Source organism: Myripristis murdjan, chromosome 6 (assembly GCF_902150065.1).
Source record: "Myripristis murdjan chromosome 6, fMyrMur1.1, whole genome shotgun sequence".
NCBI classification, from domain to species: domain Eukaryota; kingdom Metazoa; phylum Chordata; class Actinopteri; order Holocentriformes; family Holocentridae; genus Myripristis; species Myripristis murdjan.
The window spans coordinates 16795038-16814046 of NC_043985.1; the positions used below are offsets into that span (position 1 = coordinate 16795038).

At 41.7% G+C, this 19009-nt stretch overlaps 1 protein-coding gene across 1 annotated transcript; it reads right to left on the reverse strand.

Moving 5' to 3' along the window:
• Window positions 1-3555: 3555 nt before the first annotated feature.
• On the reverse strand, window positions 3556-18526 carry alx4b (ALX homeobox 4b). The gene is given in 4 exon segments (XM_030054083.1): window positions 3556-3876; window positions 4034-4141; window positions 4143-4162; window positions 18184-18526. Coding segments are annotated over 4 exon segments (792 nt in total).
• Window positions 18527-19009: the final 483 nt, after the last annotated feature.

Here is a 19009-nt window from a genome sequence, read left to right on the forward strand (position 1 = left end):
TTTCCTGGCAATGCCTCTCCTTTGCCTTACACAAGAGTTGTCTTAAGTGATCAAGCTGCCAGTGGGTACGATTTAACATAAAACTCAGAATACAGGGCGGATCGATTATAAACCTCAACTTGTCACATGTAGGAAAAAGCTCTTAAAGCACTTGTGAAACCACAGTTAGGGAGACATTTTTTGTTTGTGCTGTGAGTTCACACAGTAAAACCAAAGAGAAAATGTGTGAAAACATGTTCGGGCTTTGCAAATCTGTATGACAGCTTACTCTGAAATTGACTATGGCCTCAGTAATAGCCAAGTACCACCTGGAGATATTTTAGGACCACTAACTATTGCTCTCAGCATAATGGGATGAACTGAGCATCCCATCTGGAGAAAGAATGGGATCACAAATCTTCCATCTTCCCACCACAATACACACCCACATGCATGCACATGCACATGCATACACCCAATAGATGAAATATTTATATAGTTTGCCAATGCATTTTGATTATAGTGAACTCTTGATGTCTCAATTTCCTATCCATATGCACCTGAATCGTGCCCCAATGCCAAAGGAATTCCAAGAATGAGGGCTCATCCTCTACACTCCTTAAATTTTACTGGTGTGTGTATCTGTGTGCTGTGTGCAATCACTAGTCTTGTATTTATTAGGTGTGTGATTTACATGTCACGATTGCTCCCATACGTGTGCAGCTGTGCATTTTCAAGGATATGGCTTCAAGGAAGAAACTGTCTCAAATCATTCAACCGATGGAGATTCATTTATTTCATTATCACATCATAAACATCATCAACATAAACAGCATGTTACTTCTGTACAAACAAAAGTCCAGCACCTTGCACAGTGTTGCTGGTCATGGTGCTATATATGGACGGGCTTAGGAGTCAGCTCTTTGACTGCAGGGACACACAACCTCACGCCTCTGGCTTTAACAGAGAGACTACTGTCCCAATGGAAGTCAGATATACACCTCTCCAACACTGTAAGTGCAATAACTTATTGCAGTGGCACAATATTATATAAAGTCACAATCAGAAGTAGAAATATATGATTAATATACAAAAAGCTGCTTAAAGGCATAAGAAAATTAGAAAGCAAATTCAACCTTGGTAAAATCCAGAGCAACTCATCAGAATAATACAGAAAATATCTTTACATTTCTTGGCAATATTATTGTAATACTTTATTGGTTTATCTCTGGAGGTCCATTATTTGACAAATAACAAGCAAAACAAATGTACAAGCAAAAGAACAATATAATTCATACTGCTCACATTCACACAAAATGATATTACCAATAACCATGGATCTAAATTGCTTTATTTCAGTAGTATCAGCATGGACAGAGCTGCAGAGGAGCTCTGAGGGAGGACCAGCAAGAGCACACAGACACAGTTACCTCAAAAAAAAAAAAAAGTAGGAATCAGAAGAAGGCACACATATTGTAGCACTTAATTCTTTTGAATTTCTCCTGTTTTATCTTACAACGTTGATAAAATAACACTTCCATTGTTTTGCTGCATATATCAGTTGTAGTTACTTAACATCAATCCACAGTGTTTAGGTGTTTTAGCCAAAATCCTGTTTATGACATCTGGTGTGACGACTGCCACTATAGGGATTTATTAAAGGATCAAAATGGACAGTCATATCAAAGTAATAATCACATCGTCACCCAATTCACTTGCCAGTGCCAAGGAAGGAGATTTTATTTGAATTACAGAGACTCCTGTGGTTCAAATCAGGGCTTTTCTGACATGAAAGCGCTCAGCAAGAACGGATGTTGTCAATGAAGGGACTTGGATGTCAATATGATTTTTTTTTCTTTAACCTTTGAAAGGGAAGTTGTTAAAACCCTTTTCTGTTTTGAAAAAAGACTTTATGAAGAAAATCCTAAACTAGCAAACAGTATAAAGCTGTGATGGATCAGCCTAACAGGCTATGAGGAGAAGTACCAGACTGCCCTGCCTTCATTCACACAAGGGAAAGACAAAAAGTTATGGAGCCTAGTGGGCGTCATATGAGGATCAGCCAAAAGACTAATGAAGCCTGTCTCTAGCCTCTGCCTGCAGCCCAGCTCTGGTGACAAGCTTATTCCGGAGGGGTAACACACAGAGACACCCCTGCAATCACTGGACATACTCACCGCATTCCTGCAGTCCAGCTCTAATGTCATCACATTACCTAAACATTACAGAATGCACTTCAGGATAATTAGGGCCACTGATTTGGCCTGCAGTCTCTGGCGTGTGACAGATTCTGTGAGCATGCTATGAATTCGGGAGTCATCTCCACTAAGCCCCAACAATGAATTGATTATTACAGCGTGCGGATTCGGGTGCAGTATGTCCTTGCCGTGCATGCTGTGATGGACTTCTGCGTTTATATTTGCATGGCAGGACAGCAGAGTTTGATGCTAATTGAGTGTGTCTACTCGTGTTGGTTGCTGATTGAGGCTAGCCTGGTTAGCTGGTGTTGAAGGCTGCTGCTGTGTGTTGCTGCGCCCTGTCTGCCAGTGTAGACAGCGTTTCCTGTAACTTGAGGCCTGGCCTAGGAGGGAAACCTGTGGAGGCAGCCCTGGGGGAGGAAATGACACGTTCATTTGAAATTACTGCCAATCCCATGCCTGCCCTCCTCCCTGACTAAATTGGCACAGGCCGCGCCTGCCCTCTCTCAATTAGACTCTGTGTTCTCTTATTGCATTAAAGCTCTGTCTTTCTTTGCATTCCTGGGAATAGAAACATAACTGCCCACCCCAAACTGAGACAAAATGAATGTTTACTTTTTTTTTTTTTTTTTTTTTTTTTTTTTGCTTTATTGGACAGTGTGTAGTGGAAAATGACAGAAATGAAACTCCCAGCATTCCAAGTACTTGGTATGTGTGTGAGCCTGCCCTGCCATTGAGTGTCCCTGATGTTTATTTAATGGCAAAATTATTTACCAGGATTGTCACACAAATATTGCATGTTCAGAATTTTTTCATTTTAAATTATTTATATATAAAGACACGTTTGAGGTGACAGGAAAAAAGTGGCTGGGGCAAGATAACCTATAGAAGACTTATATGAATTAGGCTTAATTCTGTAAACTCAAATATGGTGGGATTTGGCACTTAGGTCCTGCTATATCACCTGTATTCTATGAAGTTATTTTGTAAACCATATTTATGGCATTCCATATTTTAGTGTAATTTATCACTATTATGAATGATACCCAGTTTATCAGGGACTAACCCCCATGTTTTCATGAGACCTGAGAGATCAAGGAATCAAGAATGAGCACAATTCCTTAGTAACATCCTCATCTAAATAACATCTTTCTATTTCTCTCACTCTCAGCATCTGCTGATTGTCATAGTCACGGTTGTTATCTTGGTTGCAATGGCCACTGTAATGGCCTTTGTTATCTCCACAGTCTCTCCCTGTTCATTTGACCTGTGTTATCATTAGTGCTGTCAGGAAAATTCCCTCCTCCCCCACAGCGCTTGGCGATGGCTGCTCCAGAGAAGGGGCTATATGGGGGCAGGGTGGACCCAGGCTGGGACATCATGTAGCCCAAGAGATAGCTGCACTGTGTTCTTTGGCCTTCATACGCAGTGCAGCTATGCTGGAGGACTTGCGGTCTGGATCAACATTGAGATCATAGCCATTGATACCCCCGCCCATCCCAGGACCCCCAAAAAGGCTGCCCATATGTGTCTGTCCCATGTGGCTGCTGCCTGGGCTTGGCACGCCCAGGAAATCAGAGACCCCACCAGGACCATGGGGGTGAGGCGGCATGCAAGAAGGGACGGAGTCACAAGGTACTACACAGCCGGGCACTGGTGACGCTCCACTGCTGCTTCCAATCCACGAAGGGTTCTGAATCTGTATAGGAAAAGTTGGAGTTAAGAGACAAATAACTTGTCATGATTGTTTTCTGTATAAAAATGCTCATTTAAATATGTTGTTTTTTAATGGTTAATACAAGTTATTTCTGACCTCCACGCTTTACAAATTCAGTGCTGATCAAGCATCATCATACCTGTGCATAGTTCTCTGGCCGGGTAAGGAGGGGCAGCTCGTAGGCAGTAGAGAAGTGTGTTCTGACCTGCTGCATCTGGCCAAAACGTTCTCTCTTCCTCCACTTGGCTCGGCGGTTCTGAAACCACACCTGCAAAGAAAACAATCCATCAGAAAAATACCTCACAACATATATTAAGCACTGTTAAACAAAACATCAAATCAAATCTTGAATCTCATTTCACTTGCAAATTACAAATCAACCAGAACCTCCCATATTCTCCTGCAGAAAATAATCATCCACTTTGTTTGGTAAGACAAAGTAAGAAACTGAACCATAGAGGCTGAGGACAGTAGAGCCAATAAATTCTGCTGCACATGAAAGTCCAGCCACGGGTTTAGGAGTTGACGTGTCTTTAAAGTGCCGTCCACACAGAGCTATTGATGTGAAAATCGTGGGTCTCCCCTGGTGCTGCGCGTTTCAGCTCCTCCCTTTGATACACAGGCGTCTGCCTCCCTTCAGGCTGCCAGCGTCAACAGATCCACATCTGGGCCTGTAGCCATTCATAAATCACTCAGAGAAAGGTGTGCTCTCCCCCACATGTCAACACAATGGGAAACAGTGGGGAATCCCTCTGCATAATATGTGAAACAAAAGTTAAAGTACTGACCAAAAACACTTTGGTTTATCTGTTTTTTTTTTTGTTTGTTTTTTTGTGCATTGATGAATATTGCTCATATATAAGTAGGTGTTTTGTGGTAAAATATTTTCTCTTGAGATTGACAGACATACTACATTGCAGAAAGGGGGTGTGTTTTCAGAGCCTGCTGACAGACCAAGTGCAGGCCCTTTAGCCCACTTCTCCTTTACCATGGATGGTGTTGGAGGAAAGCAGGGCTGAAGGGGAATGAAAGAGAGCAAGGAGAGGAGAAAGTTTAGACAGCTCTGTGGATGCACAGGGCAGGCTGAGAGAAATCTAGTCATATACTTCTACAGAGACCAAGTGTAACCCTTTTTTAGTATCCAGTCTGTGCAATGAAATGCAGTGATCCAGAATACAGATGAAGATGATCTACAGTAGCACTGTTGGCCCCAAGAAACAGCTAATGAACATTTATTACATACATCCAGCTGCCTCTTAGCTTTAATTAGATGGTATAACATGGCTTAGACTAAAAATGTGTAATTGGGCAAATATGGCTATGCATTTTTGTAGCCCAGATTTAAGATACCTGTACAAACAAACAATATAAGCAGAAATGACAAACAGCATTACAAATAATGCAAAAATGCTATATATTTGATTAAAACATATCACGCACCTCTTATCATTATACTAATTTTATGTTCATTCCTATGCTTAACCACACCTCCTTCCATTCCCTTACATAATCAGGCCTATTTACTTTATGTTGTCATATATTTGCTGCAGACCTTTCTCACATCTCAATGTTGAGGAACAGCACGGCGAAGGGCTACTTGGAGTCTCCGCATATTTATTTGTATTTATTTGTTGTTTGTCTGAATCTTATCCTCCCAAGAGGGAAGGGGAAATTTCTTCAAAGAGAAAGAGAGAGCGATCCAGCTTCGACACAGGGGTTTGAACTTGGATTGTGGGATGATTCCCAGCCCAATCAGCTTGTGGTTTTCACAGTCCCTGACATGCAATTTCCCCTCACTCAACCTCTTCAAATCTCCCCTCTCGCCTCTCATTTCTCTCTCTCTCTCTCTCTCTCTCACTCTCTCTCCCTTTGTGTCGCACACACACAAACAATACAAAGCAGTGTAGAAAACAAGTACTGCTGCACAATGCTGTGAATTTCACAAGAGCGAGGTGTGCAGGATATTATAATCCGGTAATCACTTCTACTGAGGGGTTGGAGGGGATTGTTATCAAATGACATGTGGCCAGCTAAAATGCCCCAAAATGCGCAGAAACCTGTCATTATTCTGCCTGGATAAAACTACCAGTTGGTTCCTTTTCAAAGAAGAGCCCTTGTGTGGTCGGCCCAGGGACATATGGATGTTGCTGGTGTTTTAGACAGAAGCTGACGTAAAGAAATTTCCTCTCTCTCCAACATTCCACAGGTCAGCTGGCGAGATTAGAGGACAGCTCACCCTTGCAAAGTGGTAAGCTGATAGCTTGGTTGTGGCTGAACCCCAATGTCAAGGTGAGGGGTTGTTGCCCTTTGAATTATATCATATGTTTGGAGGTGCTTTGGAGTCTATGTTATGTTCCCCAAGAGGATTTGGGGTCTATTATTGTTTAAGGTTTGTCAAGACTCTCCTCTAGTTCCTTTGGGCCATCTGAGCCCATAACATCACAGGTTTCCAAATCCAATTCCCAATACAAAAGCCTCTGATTGGATTGATAAGGGTGAAACACATGTGCACATATTTTCTGAAAAATTTATAACACAGAGAATGTTTGATTTGTCTGTGGGTAGTATCAAAATGCCATACTAGTATATCAGACCTCAACTTGCCCTCCAAGACACAAGGGTTTGATCTAGTTACCTAATGGTCAGGTTAATTATGAAGACTTGAGTGAGCTCTGTGCTCTCTGTTGTGCTCCCACCCCCTGCTCAAGCACAAGCACTTTCCTCCCTTGCTCCAGCCTCTCTCTCTCTCCCCCACCACCCTTCTCCCTGTCTCTTGCTCCCTCCTCCCTTTTAAGTCCGAGAGGGGAAGTGGGGATATTGGAAAGTGAGATGGGAGAATGTTCAAACTGGAGCTTGTTTTCATTTCATGTTTAATTTCCTGACGCCTAAGCCCTTGGCTTTCCGCAGCTAACCCCTCTGACCTTTCAGAGGCGTGCAGACTAGAGCAGTGGACCAAGTGCACACCAAACACACACCAAACACAAACACACACACACATCATGCACACATATAAATACAATGTTATACACACCGTTATATACAACTTTCAAAGTCAGACACGAATGTATGCAATCTTTCAACTTGGACTCACTCTCACACTTACTGGGCCAAGCTTCTTATAAACAAGCAAACAATGTTTGTGCACATGCGTGCCCCCTTTCTTGGTTTCTGGGTACGCAGTGTGTCATGTTTCACAGAGGGTATGCTCTACGTAGCGCTGCCTTTGAACGGCAGTAAGACTGAGACCCACGCCAAATAGTTTGGAGGAGAGATCATTCGGGGAACATTATGAAGTCAGATGTGTCCTTCGATGCTCCATGTCTCCTATTCCCCAACCCAGAAACTCCTAAGTTTCTCAGAGTGGAAGGCTAGTCCTGCCTTTGCACAAGTAGCTATAATTCCAATTAAGATGAAGAACTGCTGTTACTTCTCATAATCAGCAACAGTGAAGTATCCTGTGTGACACCCAACTCGATATTATACCTAGTTCTCACAAGCACAGACACACAACTACCTAGTTTACCAACTGCAAACACTTAACTATCATTGTTTATTTTATCTAGCAGACATCTGCAAAGAAGGTGGCTCAGAGCTCATGGAGCTCAAAGTGCTTGGCGGTGATACAATAATTGCTAAAGACGTTGACAGCAAAAGGCAGCTTACAGAGCCATTAAAGAGCTTTATTTATGCTCTAGAGCCAGCAGGCAGAGAGAGGCAGAGGGAGAGAGGGAGGGCAGAGTGCACAACTCCAAAAGCAGCTTTGAAGTCCAGCCGTCTCACCTCATCTCTGTCATCCAGGACCATGGCGATTGATAGACTGCCTCAGCAGTCACTCAGACACAGCCTTCACCTCTATAAAAAGCAGGCAGGATGGTGAAGTTCAAGTCTGAGGTTGAAAGCTAATTGAACTAAATAAACTAGTGGCAGTAGAAGTAACAGATGTGATTACAGAAAACTGTAGTCAACTTTATGAAGACATTCATCATGAAATTGAGGATGAAATTGGAGGACCTTGACGTTGGTATTTTGGCAAAAAACATCTGTCCTTTGAATTTCAATAGTTGTTGTTTCTGAGATGAAAAGGACGCTACACTAGTTTGCCAAACTTTGAGTGCCCTATGGTATTTAACAATTGGCTATCCCTGGACTTTGTCTTGACGGACCTTCAGATGAAATTGTGGGGTTTAGTCTTGATTGCGTGCGTATTTAAGGTCTGATTTTAGAACTATGGGTCAAACCTCACAGTGACTCAACAGAGTCTGCTGTGTGCCTGTCAGACAAGGACGTTAATTATATTCATCTGGGGGATAGATGGGTCTGTGTGAATATAACATGAATGCACTTACTTTACTGTACCACCACAGGACCAGGCCAGGTTCTCTGTCCCTGACTTTGTCTTGGACTACACTTGGAAATTGAAACTGGCATCTCAAAGTGTTTTTTATATCCTTGCCAAATAGCTTTGATGATTTTTCTTTTTTTCCATGTGTTTTCCCTCCCTTCCTCCAAACTTGTGTGGTGAAGTAGTTCGAACATGGTAGTGCTAGGGAGAAACCCTTGGCCTCTGACCCTTTTGCAGAGTCTGCAGCATGTAAGAGCTAAGAGCCGAGTATTCCCTTAGTCCCACCCATCCCACTCTGATCTGAAACTGGCAGGCAGAAAGAGAGATGGAGAACAATAGGCCTTGCTGTCTGCTGCTCCGAACAATCTTTGTCAACATGCCAGTCTAACTCTCTCTGCCTTCCTTGTCAGTTCCCTGAGTGAATATTAACATGCGAGCATGGCGGGCTACACTGATACAGCACAGCACACAACTCATGTCCTTGTACAGCAAGCAGTCAAGGTTTCTTGTGTTTCTCCACGTGTGATTCCACCGGTCTCACCTGTACACGGGCCTCTGTCAAGTCCGTCCTCAGTGCCAGCTGCTCACGGGCATACACATCTGGGTAGTGTGTCTTCTGGAAGACTTTCTCTAGCTCTTCCAGCTGGTAACTGGTGAAGGTGGTGCGATTGCGCCTCTTTTTGCCTTTGTTGCTCTCAGCCTCGCTTTTATCCAGGGGGCTGGAAAGGTCCGAGCCCGGCCGCTCAGCTGGCCCCTTTACGCCAGGCTCCTTCAAGTTCAGGTAGCTGCCTTCCATCCCAGGAGGGTCACCGTTGGGGGGCAACTCAGACTCTGTCAGGCCACTGTTGTCTTTTGCTATATATATATATATATATATATATATATATATACATATGATACAGAGAGAAAGAAAGAGAGAGAGAGGACAAACATGGATTAGTTTAAGAACAACTAGGTGTTTTCCAGCTTTAAAAGTGCATTATGGCCAAATTTGTCCATTGAGGTGCGGTCTGTTTAGATTCAACTGACAAAAAAGTGGAATAAGCACATTATTTATCAGTGTGTTCATCCAATAATGAGAACCATTGAATTACATGCTTGTTCCAGTTTTATTTTCAGTTAAAACTAGGCTGTTTAATTAACCCTTGACAGTTTTGCAAAGTGTACCTTTAATCCCCTGGCATACTGTTGTTTGTTTTATATGTAATGTGGATAAATAACACCACTCAGTAAAATTACACTGTGGTCGAGAAGAAGTACATTTGAGCAGTTTTGGTGTCTGCTGATGTAGGTTAGGGTTAGGTTTACAATTGTCCTCTGTCAAAAATCAAATAAACAAATATGAAATGTCAGAGAGCAAACAATTTCCTCACAGCTACTTAAGCTTCACTTTACCTAATTCAATTATATGCAGCCAAAATATTATTTTAAAAGAAATCACCTGAAGCAACTTTCTTTTTTAGAACTAAATGAAAAGACCATTATATTATCAATAATAATTATACCATTACTGTTATTTCTCTTTAAATGGAGCAATATTGTGTTCTGAATTTGATGCTCTGGGTAAATGGGGCCACATTGAGCTCAGACATACTGCTTCACATCCAAGACAGGAAATGTGTCTGCTCATCATCACTTTGCAACAGCCTCACAAAATGACATTTACTTTAAGCTTACATCACCTCTGCAATGTTTTATTTAAACATTCAAAGGCCTTGTCTCTTTGCAGAAAGTCTAAAAGAGAAGAAATGTCCTTTTCTGTTTGAAAGGTATGTCACTACACATTGGTGAGACCTGTGACACAACCCTCAAAACCCCCTTCCACCTTAGTTAGTGCTGCCCTCTCCCTCACATTTCTCAATCACGCCATCTGAAATCTGAACCACACAAAACCTGCTCCATCTTGAGCCATGTATGGCGGGCCTTGTGTACTGGGGCAACCACACGACCACAGAACCTTGCCTCTGCGATGTAAACAACATTGTGTTTGTCACCTTCAATTTCAAGAGCCTCCATTTTGTGACAGACCTCGCTCTGTTCCTGTCAGGGTATGCTAGATTTTTTGTTTCATTTTAGGAGATGAATAAAGCTGTCCCTTCTCCTTCAATAAACAAACAGCTGTGTGAATAAATAAGCTGAAGGGCTCTGGTTGTACGCCAGCTCGAACAGTATACTCTGTCAGCCTTTCTGTTTGCCTTTCCTGCACATGGGCATGGGGTGCCCCCTATCCTGGGCTCTAACCATATTGGTCAGAAACCAGGGCATAATGGTCTCGTCAACATAAACAGCCTTGTGCAAGACAAACATTGACTTAGTCCAATAACATTTGTCTTTTAGTGAGAGAGCCTCCTGTGATTTAGGTAATAGTTCTGTGCTGCTTGAAGCATGCATTTTCCTTTCTCACTTTGCATTTTTGTCACAAGTCCTGTCATTCTAACACACCCAGTATATCTGAGGAGGGACAGCTGACACCTCCTGGTGGCACCGATGGCTCTCCCAGCCAAGCTAAATGAGTGAATAGTTTTCGAGTGATGAAGTTAGGCGGTGGTTGTCTGCAACATGTATGTTTGTTTTCATGGATTAATACGCCTTTGGCTAGTGTGTCTCACATTGAGATGTCAATAGTCATCCCTCTCGACTACAGCAGCCCTCCCCTGCTCTCTGGCTCAGACTTGCCCCAACCGAGACACTAATGGAACAACACAGCTCACCCAGCTGGAGTTCATGACCTCATATCGCTGTGTCCCACCTGTCAGACCCCCTTACAGTCTCCATGCCGGCAGATGTTCTGACATCACCATCCCCTGCTCTGGCCTCCTATTCTAAAGCCCAGTGCAATATTTTCATTCTACCCCAGGGCAGGAGTATGGCTGCAATGTTAAGAAGTATGACAGGTCAACTGTGGGTTCCTGTTTGGCGTCTGCATCTGTGAGAGAAAATGCAGTTATGCCCCTGAGCAAGGCATATATCCTGAGCAGCTAAGGCAAAGGGTACAGCTGGGCTGAGGGATGAGGGGATGGGAAGTCAGCAAGGCTGCTGGGTAGAACAGGTTAATGGCCCATGGTTCACAGCCTTGTGTTGACCTGAGTTTCTAATATTTGCATTGGAATCTGCGAAATTTAGGACCGTGTATCCTTAAACAGCATCTTTTCTCTAGTTCTCCACACTCATCGCTCTTTGCTGTGACATGCATGTTAACCACTCAAAAGCCTTTGCCACAAGTATCTTGCAGTATTCCCGCATGCTGAGCTGTCTTTTTTGCATGCTGTTCTTGAGAACACAGCCGTCACACACTGCTTTCTTTTGGGAGCCAAGATTCCACTGCATTGGCTCCAGTTGTTTTGGCATTCAGAGGAATGTGTTTTTGACTCTTGTCTCCCTTCAGTATTCCTCAATGTATATAAATACACAGAATATCATTGACTGATGCCGCTATTTTCTTAAGTAATTCTGTGACAAGCAGCAGACCTCTTCAGTTAGCTGAGGTCAGATGTTTACTAGGGTCAGCAATTTAATCACTGCTAAAAACAGAGAGAAAACATCAAAGTGTAATTTAAATGGTTGTAAAGCAACAGGGCACCCTCTCTGTTTTTATGGAATGGGATGGGGAGGGTCAAGTGAAGGCAAATAAAAGAAACACTATAAATTAGTAACCTGGGGAAGGGTTAATGACCAAACACTAAATAGGGAAGGGAATGCTTTTAAACAGAGTGGTCTAAAATGCTCCCTAAAAATGCTTTAAAATGACAGCAGTCTGCCACCATGGAATTCCAGTTATCACACGTTATATAACCAAATAAAGAAGGACACCAGATAACTATTACTTCTGCATTCATTGCTGATTAGCAGACCTGATTATGGTAAAACTATTGTAGTAGCTCAGGTGTGGCTTCAGCAGCACAGTGAGGCTGAATGTTGTTTCCTCAGTAGAAGGGAGGCTCCCAGACGTTCCTGAGGAGAGATCAATGCCAGCGGCTCGCACAGGAATGCAGTTTCCATGGGAAACAGAGAATCTTTCTGTTCAACCTCAGCTCCCCATAAATTGACACGAGCATGACCTCACTACTGTCATGAATATACAATACCTAGTGGCTGCTAGTGTTCTGCCAAAGTGCACAAAAAGAATTTTGGATTGCTATAATGAGCTGTTGTGATGTGAAATGCTGACAACTGTGGTGAAAGTAACAGCACACACAGCCTTCTTCATAAATATAAATTGCAAAAAACAAAAACTATAATACGTTAGTGAAACTCTTCCATTTAAAATTCTTCTTAAGAGAAAGTACCAATTTATTTGTAAATAAAAGTGCATACATGTAGCATAATATTGTCATACATCGTTGCCAGGAAGCTGTATCTTTGAAGCACTAACCTCAAAAGGTCAAGGCAAACAGGTCATTAGGCCAGTTATGCTTGCTGTTATTTGTTGGCTTGTTTGTCTTTTTCATGCTATGGCCATGTTTTGCATACAAAATCTTTTCCATCAGTGTAAGAAAAAAGTTCAAGTTTTGTTTTTTGTTTGTTTGTTTGTTTGTTTGTTTTTTAAATCATGATGGAAAAGTGCAACATTTGCTTTTAAATTGAATGGAGCTTGAACTGGATTTAAATCGAATTATACATAATCTTGGAAAATAAATATATTCCTGTGTAGTGGAAATGTTGTCTATGTAATTAGTCATAATCTCTCTTTTTCTTCCTGTGGTTTGAAAGTGATACAGCTATCACATATATGTATGTAAGCCTGTTGAAATCACATTTTCATTTTCTCATAAACAAATGCAAGGAATTGGGGGTAAAATGTCAAAAGCTATAGGTGAGTACACACTCCACAGAGCAGGCAGTGTCAGTTGATGACAACTGGATTGTGTCCCATCCATGGCTTTTATAAATTATATGTAAAAAAAAAAAAATGCTGGAACTTTATCCATCTACTGAAAGCACACTGTGAAAGAGAAAATTTACTATTGTTATTCACAGGGTGAAAATGCTATCATCGTGCTTTTGCTGTCTTGATTCCTGCCTAATAGTTTTCATCATGGCTTATCATAGTTGGCTTTTTTAAGACTTTCATTTTTGTGACTTGCCAAGTTTTTCTTCCTTTTTTGGACCATAACAGAACACTGTGTGGCCAAATGCAATGCTCGTGTGCATATATGTAGGAACTCTTATAGAGCTCAGGTTTACCATATAGCCCGCTGATAAGAATCGGGGAAGGAAAGATGAGATTCAGACTGAGAGCCAGGCCCAACACCAAAGGCAAAGATCAAAATGCTTGCCACCTGGTTGAAATTTCCAAATCATTTCTTTTTCTGGCCAGCATGCGGATCTCAAGTAGGTGGGGGTGGGGGAGGGGGGGTATCTTCCCCTGGAAGAGAGATGGCAGGAAGTAAAGAGCAAAGCATGCCGTCTCTCTCACATACACTACTCTGGAGGGAGCCACACAACAGCATCAGACGGTAGGGGAACAGATTCAAGCAGAGAAATAATAATCATTTTGATTGGTGAGAATCAAGGGATATGATGAGGGGGCTTTCATGAGTCTCAGGCTTGTAACTGTATGCTCAGTGAAGCTGTTCTTTGATTACGACAAAAAAGAAAAAAAAAAAAAAACAGAAGAGAAAAACGCCTCACTGCATATGCATATATGCTCTATGCATATATGCATATTTGCATTAATTTATTCATGTTTTATTTGTGTCCCTCTGGACACATTTCTATGGCTTTTCTATAGCTCTTAGCTGCATGGGTTGCTGCTTTGGCCTCTGACTCAAACATCCAAGTAAACTATTAAATTCAAACCCATGACAATTTCAGGCATTAATGTGTTCACATTGTATGTACAAATTCACTCTGCTTCACAGACACATGCTGGCATAATCACAGGTGCCATTCTGACATTTGCTTATTGTTAACATCGACACAATGTGTTAGTCATCAGCACATGCATGTCCTGTGACATCACTTCCCAGAGTCTTTTAACATGTACTTAGAGCACTGTATTTTGACAGGATACTTTTAAAACACTGCCAAGACTTTTGGGGTTCATGTTTTGGTTCTCACTCGCTGACAAAATGTTTTACATATCACAGGGCATTCAATATCCCGCTCTTGGGGAGGCGGTGGAGCTTATTTGTTTGAGAGCAATAACAGTTTACAAATGTTGTACAAATATGTTAACCGAGATTCATTTCTTTTTTTAGTATATGAATCGCTATTGCTATTGAAATTTCTTTTTAAGGAAACAAAACATGCCTAGGAAAAGTCAGCATTTAGCCAGTACCAGTCTCCGCACAGGCACTGCATTGTGCTTTTATCTGCAGTACATGGGGTCCAAACCCCAGAATCAACCAAAGGCCTATCAGTGCAGAGTCTAATCTCAGGTGTGTATTTTTCAGAGTTTGTCTTAGTTGCATTTACACATACATTCAAATCTGAAAGTAAACTGTGTGATTTTTTAAAAATTATAATTCAATAATTAAGATAAATAACTTGATAAAACATTATTTGTCAATCAAAGCTGAAAACTGAAATTTATTGAAATTAAATCACAATGCCATACATCTCTAGGCCATATATATGTGTGTGTGTAAACACTTGATCTCTCATATGTGTGACTTTTCCAGAAAGTCTTATTTCTCCTGGATCTCTCACATCATTGCCCAAACTCCATGTCCGTTTCTGACTTGTTGCTTATTTACACAAGGTATTGTTGAGACAGGGTTATGTAAACCAGTCCCACTTTGTCATCTCAGGGACTCTCCGTGGCTTTGGAGGGCTAATGTTTGGGGAGTATGAATAATAACTATAGGAGCCAGTAATGCACATCTGCCTTAGATTAATGTGGACCTCTCCTGCAGTGCTGACCTGCATTCCTTCAGATTCCTGAGCGCTCGATCAGCTCCAGGGGTTTGATTTCATTCATTGCTGTGTGGCCAGGTAGATGATTCCATCCTTGCCCTCACAAAGCTCCAACTGGAACTACTATTTTGTGTAAGTGAATGATATGAGGATAATGTTGATGCTGTCCTCCAAACAAAATGCTGTAACGTGAACATCATAAAAACAAACTGGCACAGATTAAGCATGACCTCTATCCACATAAAACACCCAAAGTCATTCATTGTCCATCCTGCAATTTTAGAGATGCAACAGTCAAAAAATCTGCTCCAATTATTAGAAGCCACATTAGACTTGTTCTCAAACCCTCAGCTGAATTGTACTATGGGCCACAAGGGAATAAAGTGGTTTTAAGGAAATTATTTGCGTCAAGGTTTAACGTATAAATATGAGGTGTGAATATCATGCCTTATAGGTCAAAAACATTCCTCTAATCCTTCTGCATTATTCATAAACAACATACAGCAACATCTTTAGCTTTGCTTCTGTTTTGTGTTGATGTGTAAACTGTTTCAAGTCTTTGCCATTTGAGAGTTTACCTGCAGACCAATAACATAGCTATATCTGGGGGGGGGTCTCCTTTTTCTTTTTGTGTATAGCAAAGCACAGTGTTATATGTAATATGATCGGATAGTCACATGGATACAGAATGCTGGGCTGTCATTTAAACATTATTACAGCTATAGTTGAAGTTGCCACACAGAGAACTCCGTTTGGGCATGAGATGTTTTTTTGTTGTGATGATGGAGATAAAGCATTAAGATTGAGCAATATATCCCCCATTGAGGACCACACATAATAGCAAAAGCCTGTTGACGCCTGAGGCTTTGGCTAGACCCCAACCTATCCTCCCCAGAGCCATGATGCCTTCATCTGGCTGCAACATTTTAAATAATAACATTGCAGCGCTCTCCTCAAGGGAGACATGTTGCATTTAATGGTGGCGTTTAAATGGTTCTGTCATTACACTTGCCAAGAGAATTCAGTTCAATGCAGGGGTGCGCTAATCTATTGGAGGCATCGCTTTCACCTCCACAAAAACAGCTCAAAGTGACAGTTTCACTCAAAATAAAGGCCCGGCTCCTATTGTTTCGCAGGAAAGCAAATTACTTTGCATTTCATGGATGTGTTTTTGGCAAAATATGGCACTGGCTACTGCGCACCAAGAAAAGGCCTCAGTGTAATTGGTTGCAATGAGCAGGGTTGGTGCTTTTCAATTTTATCTGCTACACTTTATGTTTATAATTTACCATCAGACATTTATCATTGGCTTCAATTCGCTAGTAGGCTACCATCTATTTTCTATTTAGCGCACGAAAAAAAAACAGTCTTGCCTTTTATGCCCAAATCCGTTTTATAGCGTGGATCACGGATATTAAAGCGTTTAATGAGCTACTGCATAAGTTTCAGTCTTGAACTTTCTCGGTTATTGTAATACACCCAAAGAGACATTTTTTTCTCAAACAGCAAAATCAGGACAATTCAGGTGTAATATTTAGACACACTGTCAACGTTTAAATGGACGTATAAGATACAGGCTAACAGGAAAATAATAATAACAATAGTGACCTCTCCGAGGCACTAATAATGACTACACTGGTCTATAGATTGTAGGTCTATTTCATATTCCAATGTGACTAGGCCTATATAAACGAGCATGTACAATTATAACTTTATTAATGCATTTCAGGGGTGTTGTTTTAGCCTATAGGCCCCTGTGTGAGCCGCTTGTCCGTTTCAGCTGTTCAATAAGAGAGTTTTTGTCTTTCTTCTTCTTTTTTTTTTTAAATCTAAAACCTCCCTTGCCACATAAAAGCCGAACCAAATCCGACTGCATTCTTTAAAAGGCCTTAAACTACATCTGCAGTGCAACGAATTCTCCTAATAACCAGTAAAGCCTTCGTTTAAAGTCAGTGCTCTTCCCGTCAAATATAACCATGGACGACCAAGCAGTCTCTGACTTGACTCTGAATTTGAGAGTTAATGCACTATTATATTATGACTCTGAATTTGAGAGTTAATGCACTATTATGTTAAGGCGCAAAATATAGCCTAGATCTGCAGAGAGATAAACCAGAAGATTTTCAACCTGTTCTTATATAAAGTCATGTTTCTGCAGAAGGCTTTAGATGCACACAATCTCGTTCTGTCAGTCATTCATCATTAAAGAAGCAGCTGTACTAAAAAAATAATAATAATAATAATGGAAAAAATAATTAGGGTCGCTTTGAGAAAAGTGGTCAGTAAAATAGGGCTAATCGCTTGTTGAAAACTGACTTCTCATTTTCTATGTATGGGTTCAAAATTCGCTTTCAAGACCATGTATGGCTCTGTGTGTGTTTGCGTGTGTGTGCGAGGGCGCGCGTCTGTGTGTGACCCTGTAACTCAACCTATATATTAGAATGTGAAATTAATTTATGGTCAGTGTGCTGCCATTAATCTAGTGTCAGTGATGAAGAGAAGCTTACAGGCAGTAAAAAGCACAGATCGCTGTAGGCCCAGTCTACAGTGAGAGTAGTGATTATACTGATGCAGTGTCTCCACCAGCGATGAGGAGGTAAATATAGAGACAGAGCGGTAAAAGATGGGTAAACTGACCTCCAGTTGGTTACCACCATAACGCAATAAATAAACAAACAAATAAACAAATAGAATCTGTTACATTTTATAATATCAATTATGCTTTGTTGCCTCCCACACTACATGTCAATTTGACAGGCTACACGTTGATATTAACTGACATTAGAAAGACTCCTGTCCAGGTATAGGCCTACAATGTATTCATTCTATATCACTCCTAGCTAAACTTAAAAAATGTGCATGCGTGGAGTGAGTTTAGATTTCCCTTGCATCCAGTTAAGGCGCATTGGTGACTTTCAGAAACACACACATAAAGGTCTAATTCCTCCTGATGACTTCAACTTGACCCATCGCCTCCTCTGTTAAAGCTCACAAGCTCATTTCCGTTTAATACCCACTCGTTGTTGTCTGAGAGACTATTTACATATGTGCACATCATGCCCGCAAGCGCCTCTGTCATTTGCACTCACCATAGCAAGGAATGAGCGTCCCGTTGTGTCCGCTGTCTGGGTGCAGTTTGTTGCCTTCGGGGGGAGTTTTACAAGTCGGTCGCTGCATGAAGAGGTGGTATTTGTTGAAGGTGCCCTCTTCAGCTCCATCCAATGACTGGCACTCCTGCTGGAAAGGACTCCGGGACTTCTCCCCGTAAGCTTGTCCTTTACCGGGAATGAACGTGGGGCTGTATTTGGTTTCACTCGTCGGGAATGTCCTGAACGGGTTCGCCTGGTGATCCCTACCTTGCGCAGTAGATGTGCTATAATATGAATCCATCGATGTCATATCGCAGTATGAGACGCACGTATCTGCGTTCATACCTAAAAAGTTATATTTAAAAAAAAATCCACACGTTTCTTCGTTTCCCCTCTCTAGACGCAGATATTCTCCCCCAAATTCTCATGCACTGACAAGCTCACTGACGCACTCATGCACACACACTCTCACACTGCCGCATCTGGGACTGGTTAAAAAATGAATCAGATGTTTTCCAGAGACTGCAGACTGAACAAATGCTAAAAGCCCCCTTAAGGTTTGTCGGGGTAAGAGAAATGCCTTGCTCAAACTGATGCCGCCTCAGTAGCCTATCTAACACACAGCACTCCGACCTTGAGGCTCCATAGATTTGAAGTAGGCCCGCACTAAGCTTGCCCAGCGCTATTATGCAGCCAGTAGAAATGGGAGGTCAAGCTCAGAAGAGGAAAAGCTTTTTTTGTAAACACGCGGGAGCCACAACACATGACATTAATGTAATTAGAGGATGAATATAACTGCTTTGATTTATGCAGTTTCATGGCTGTG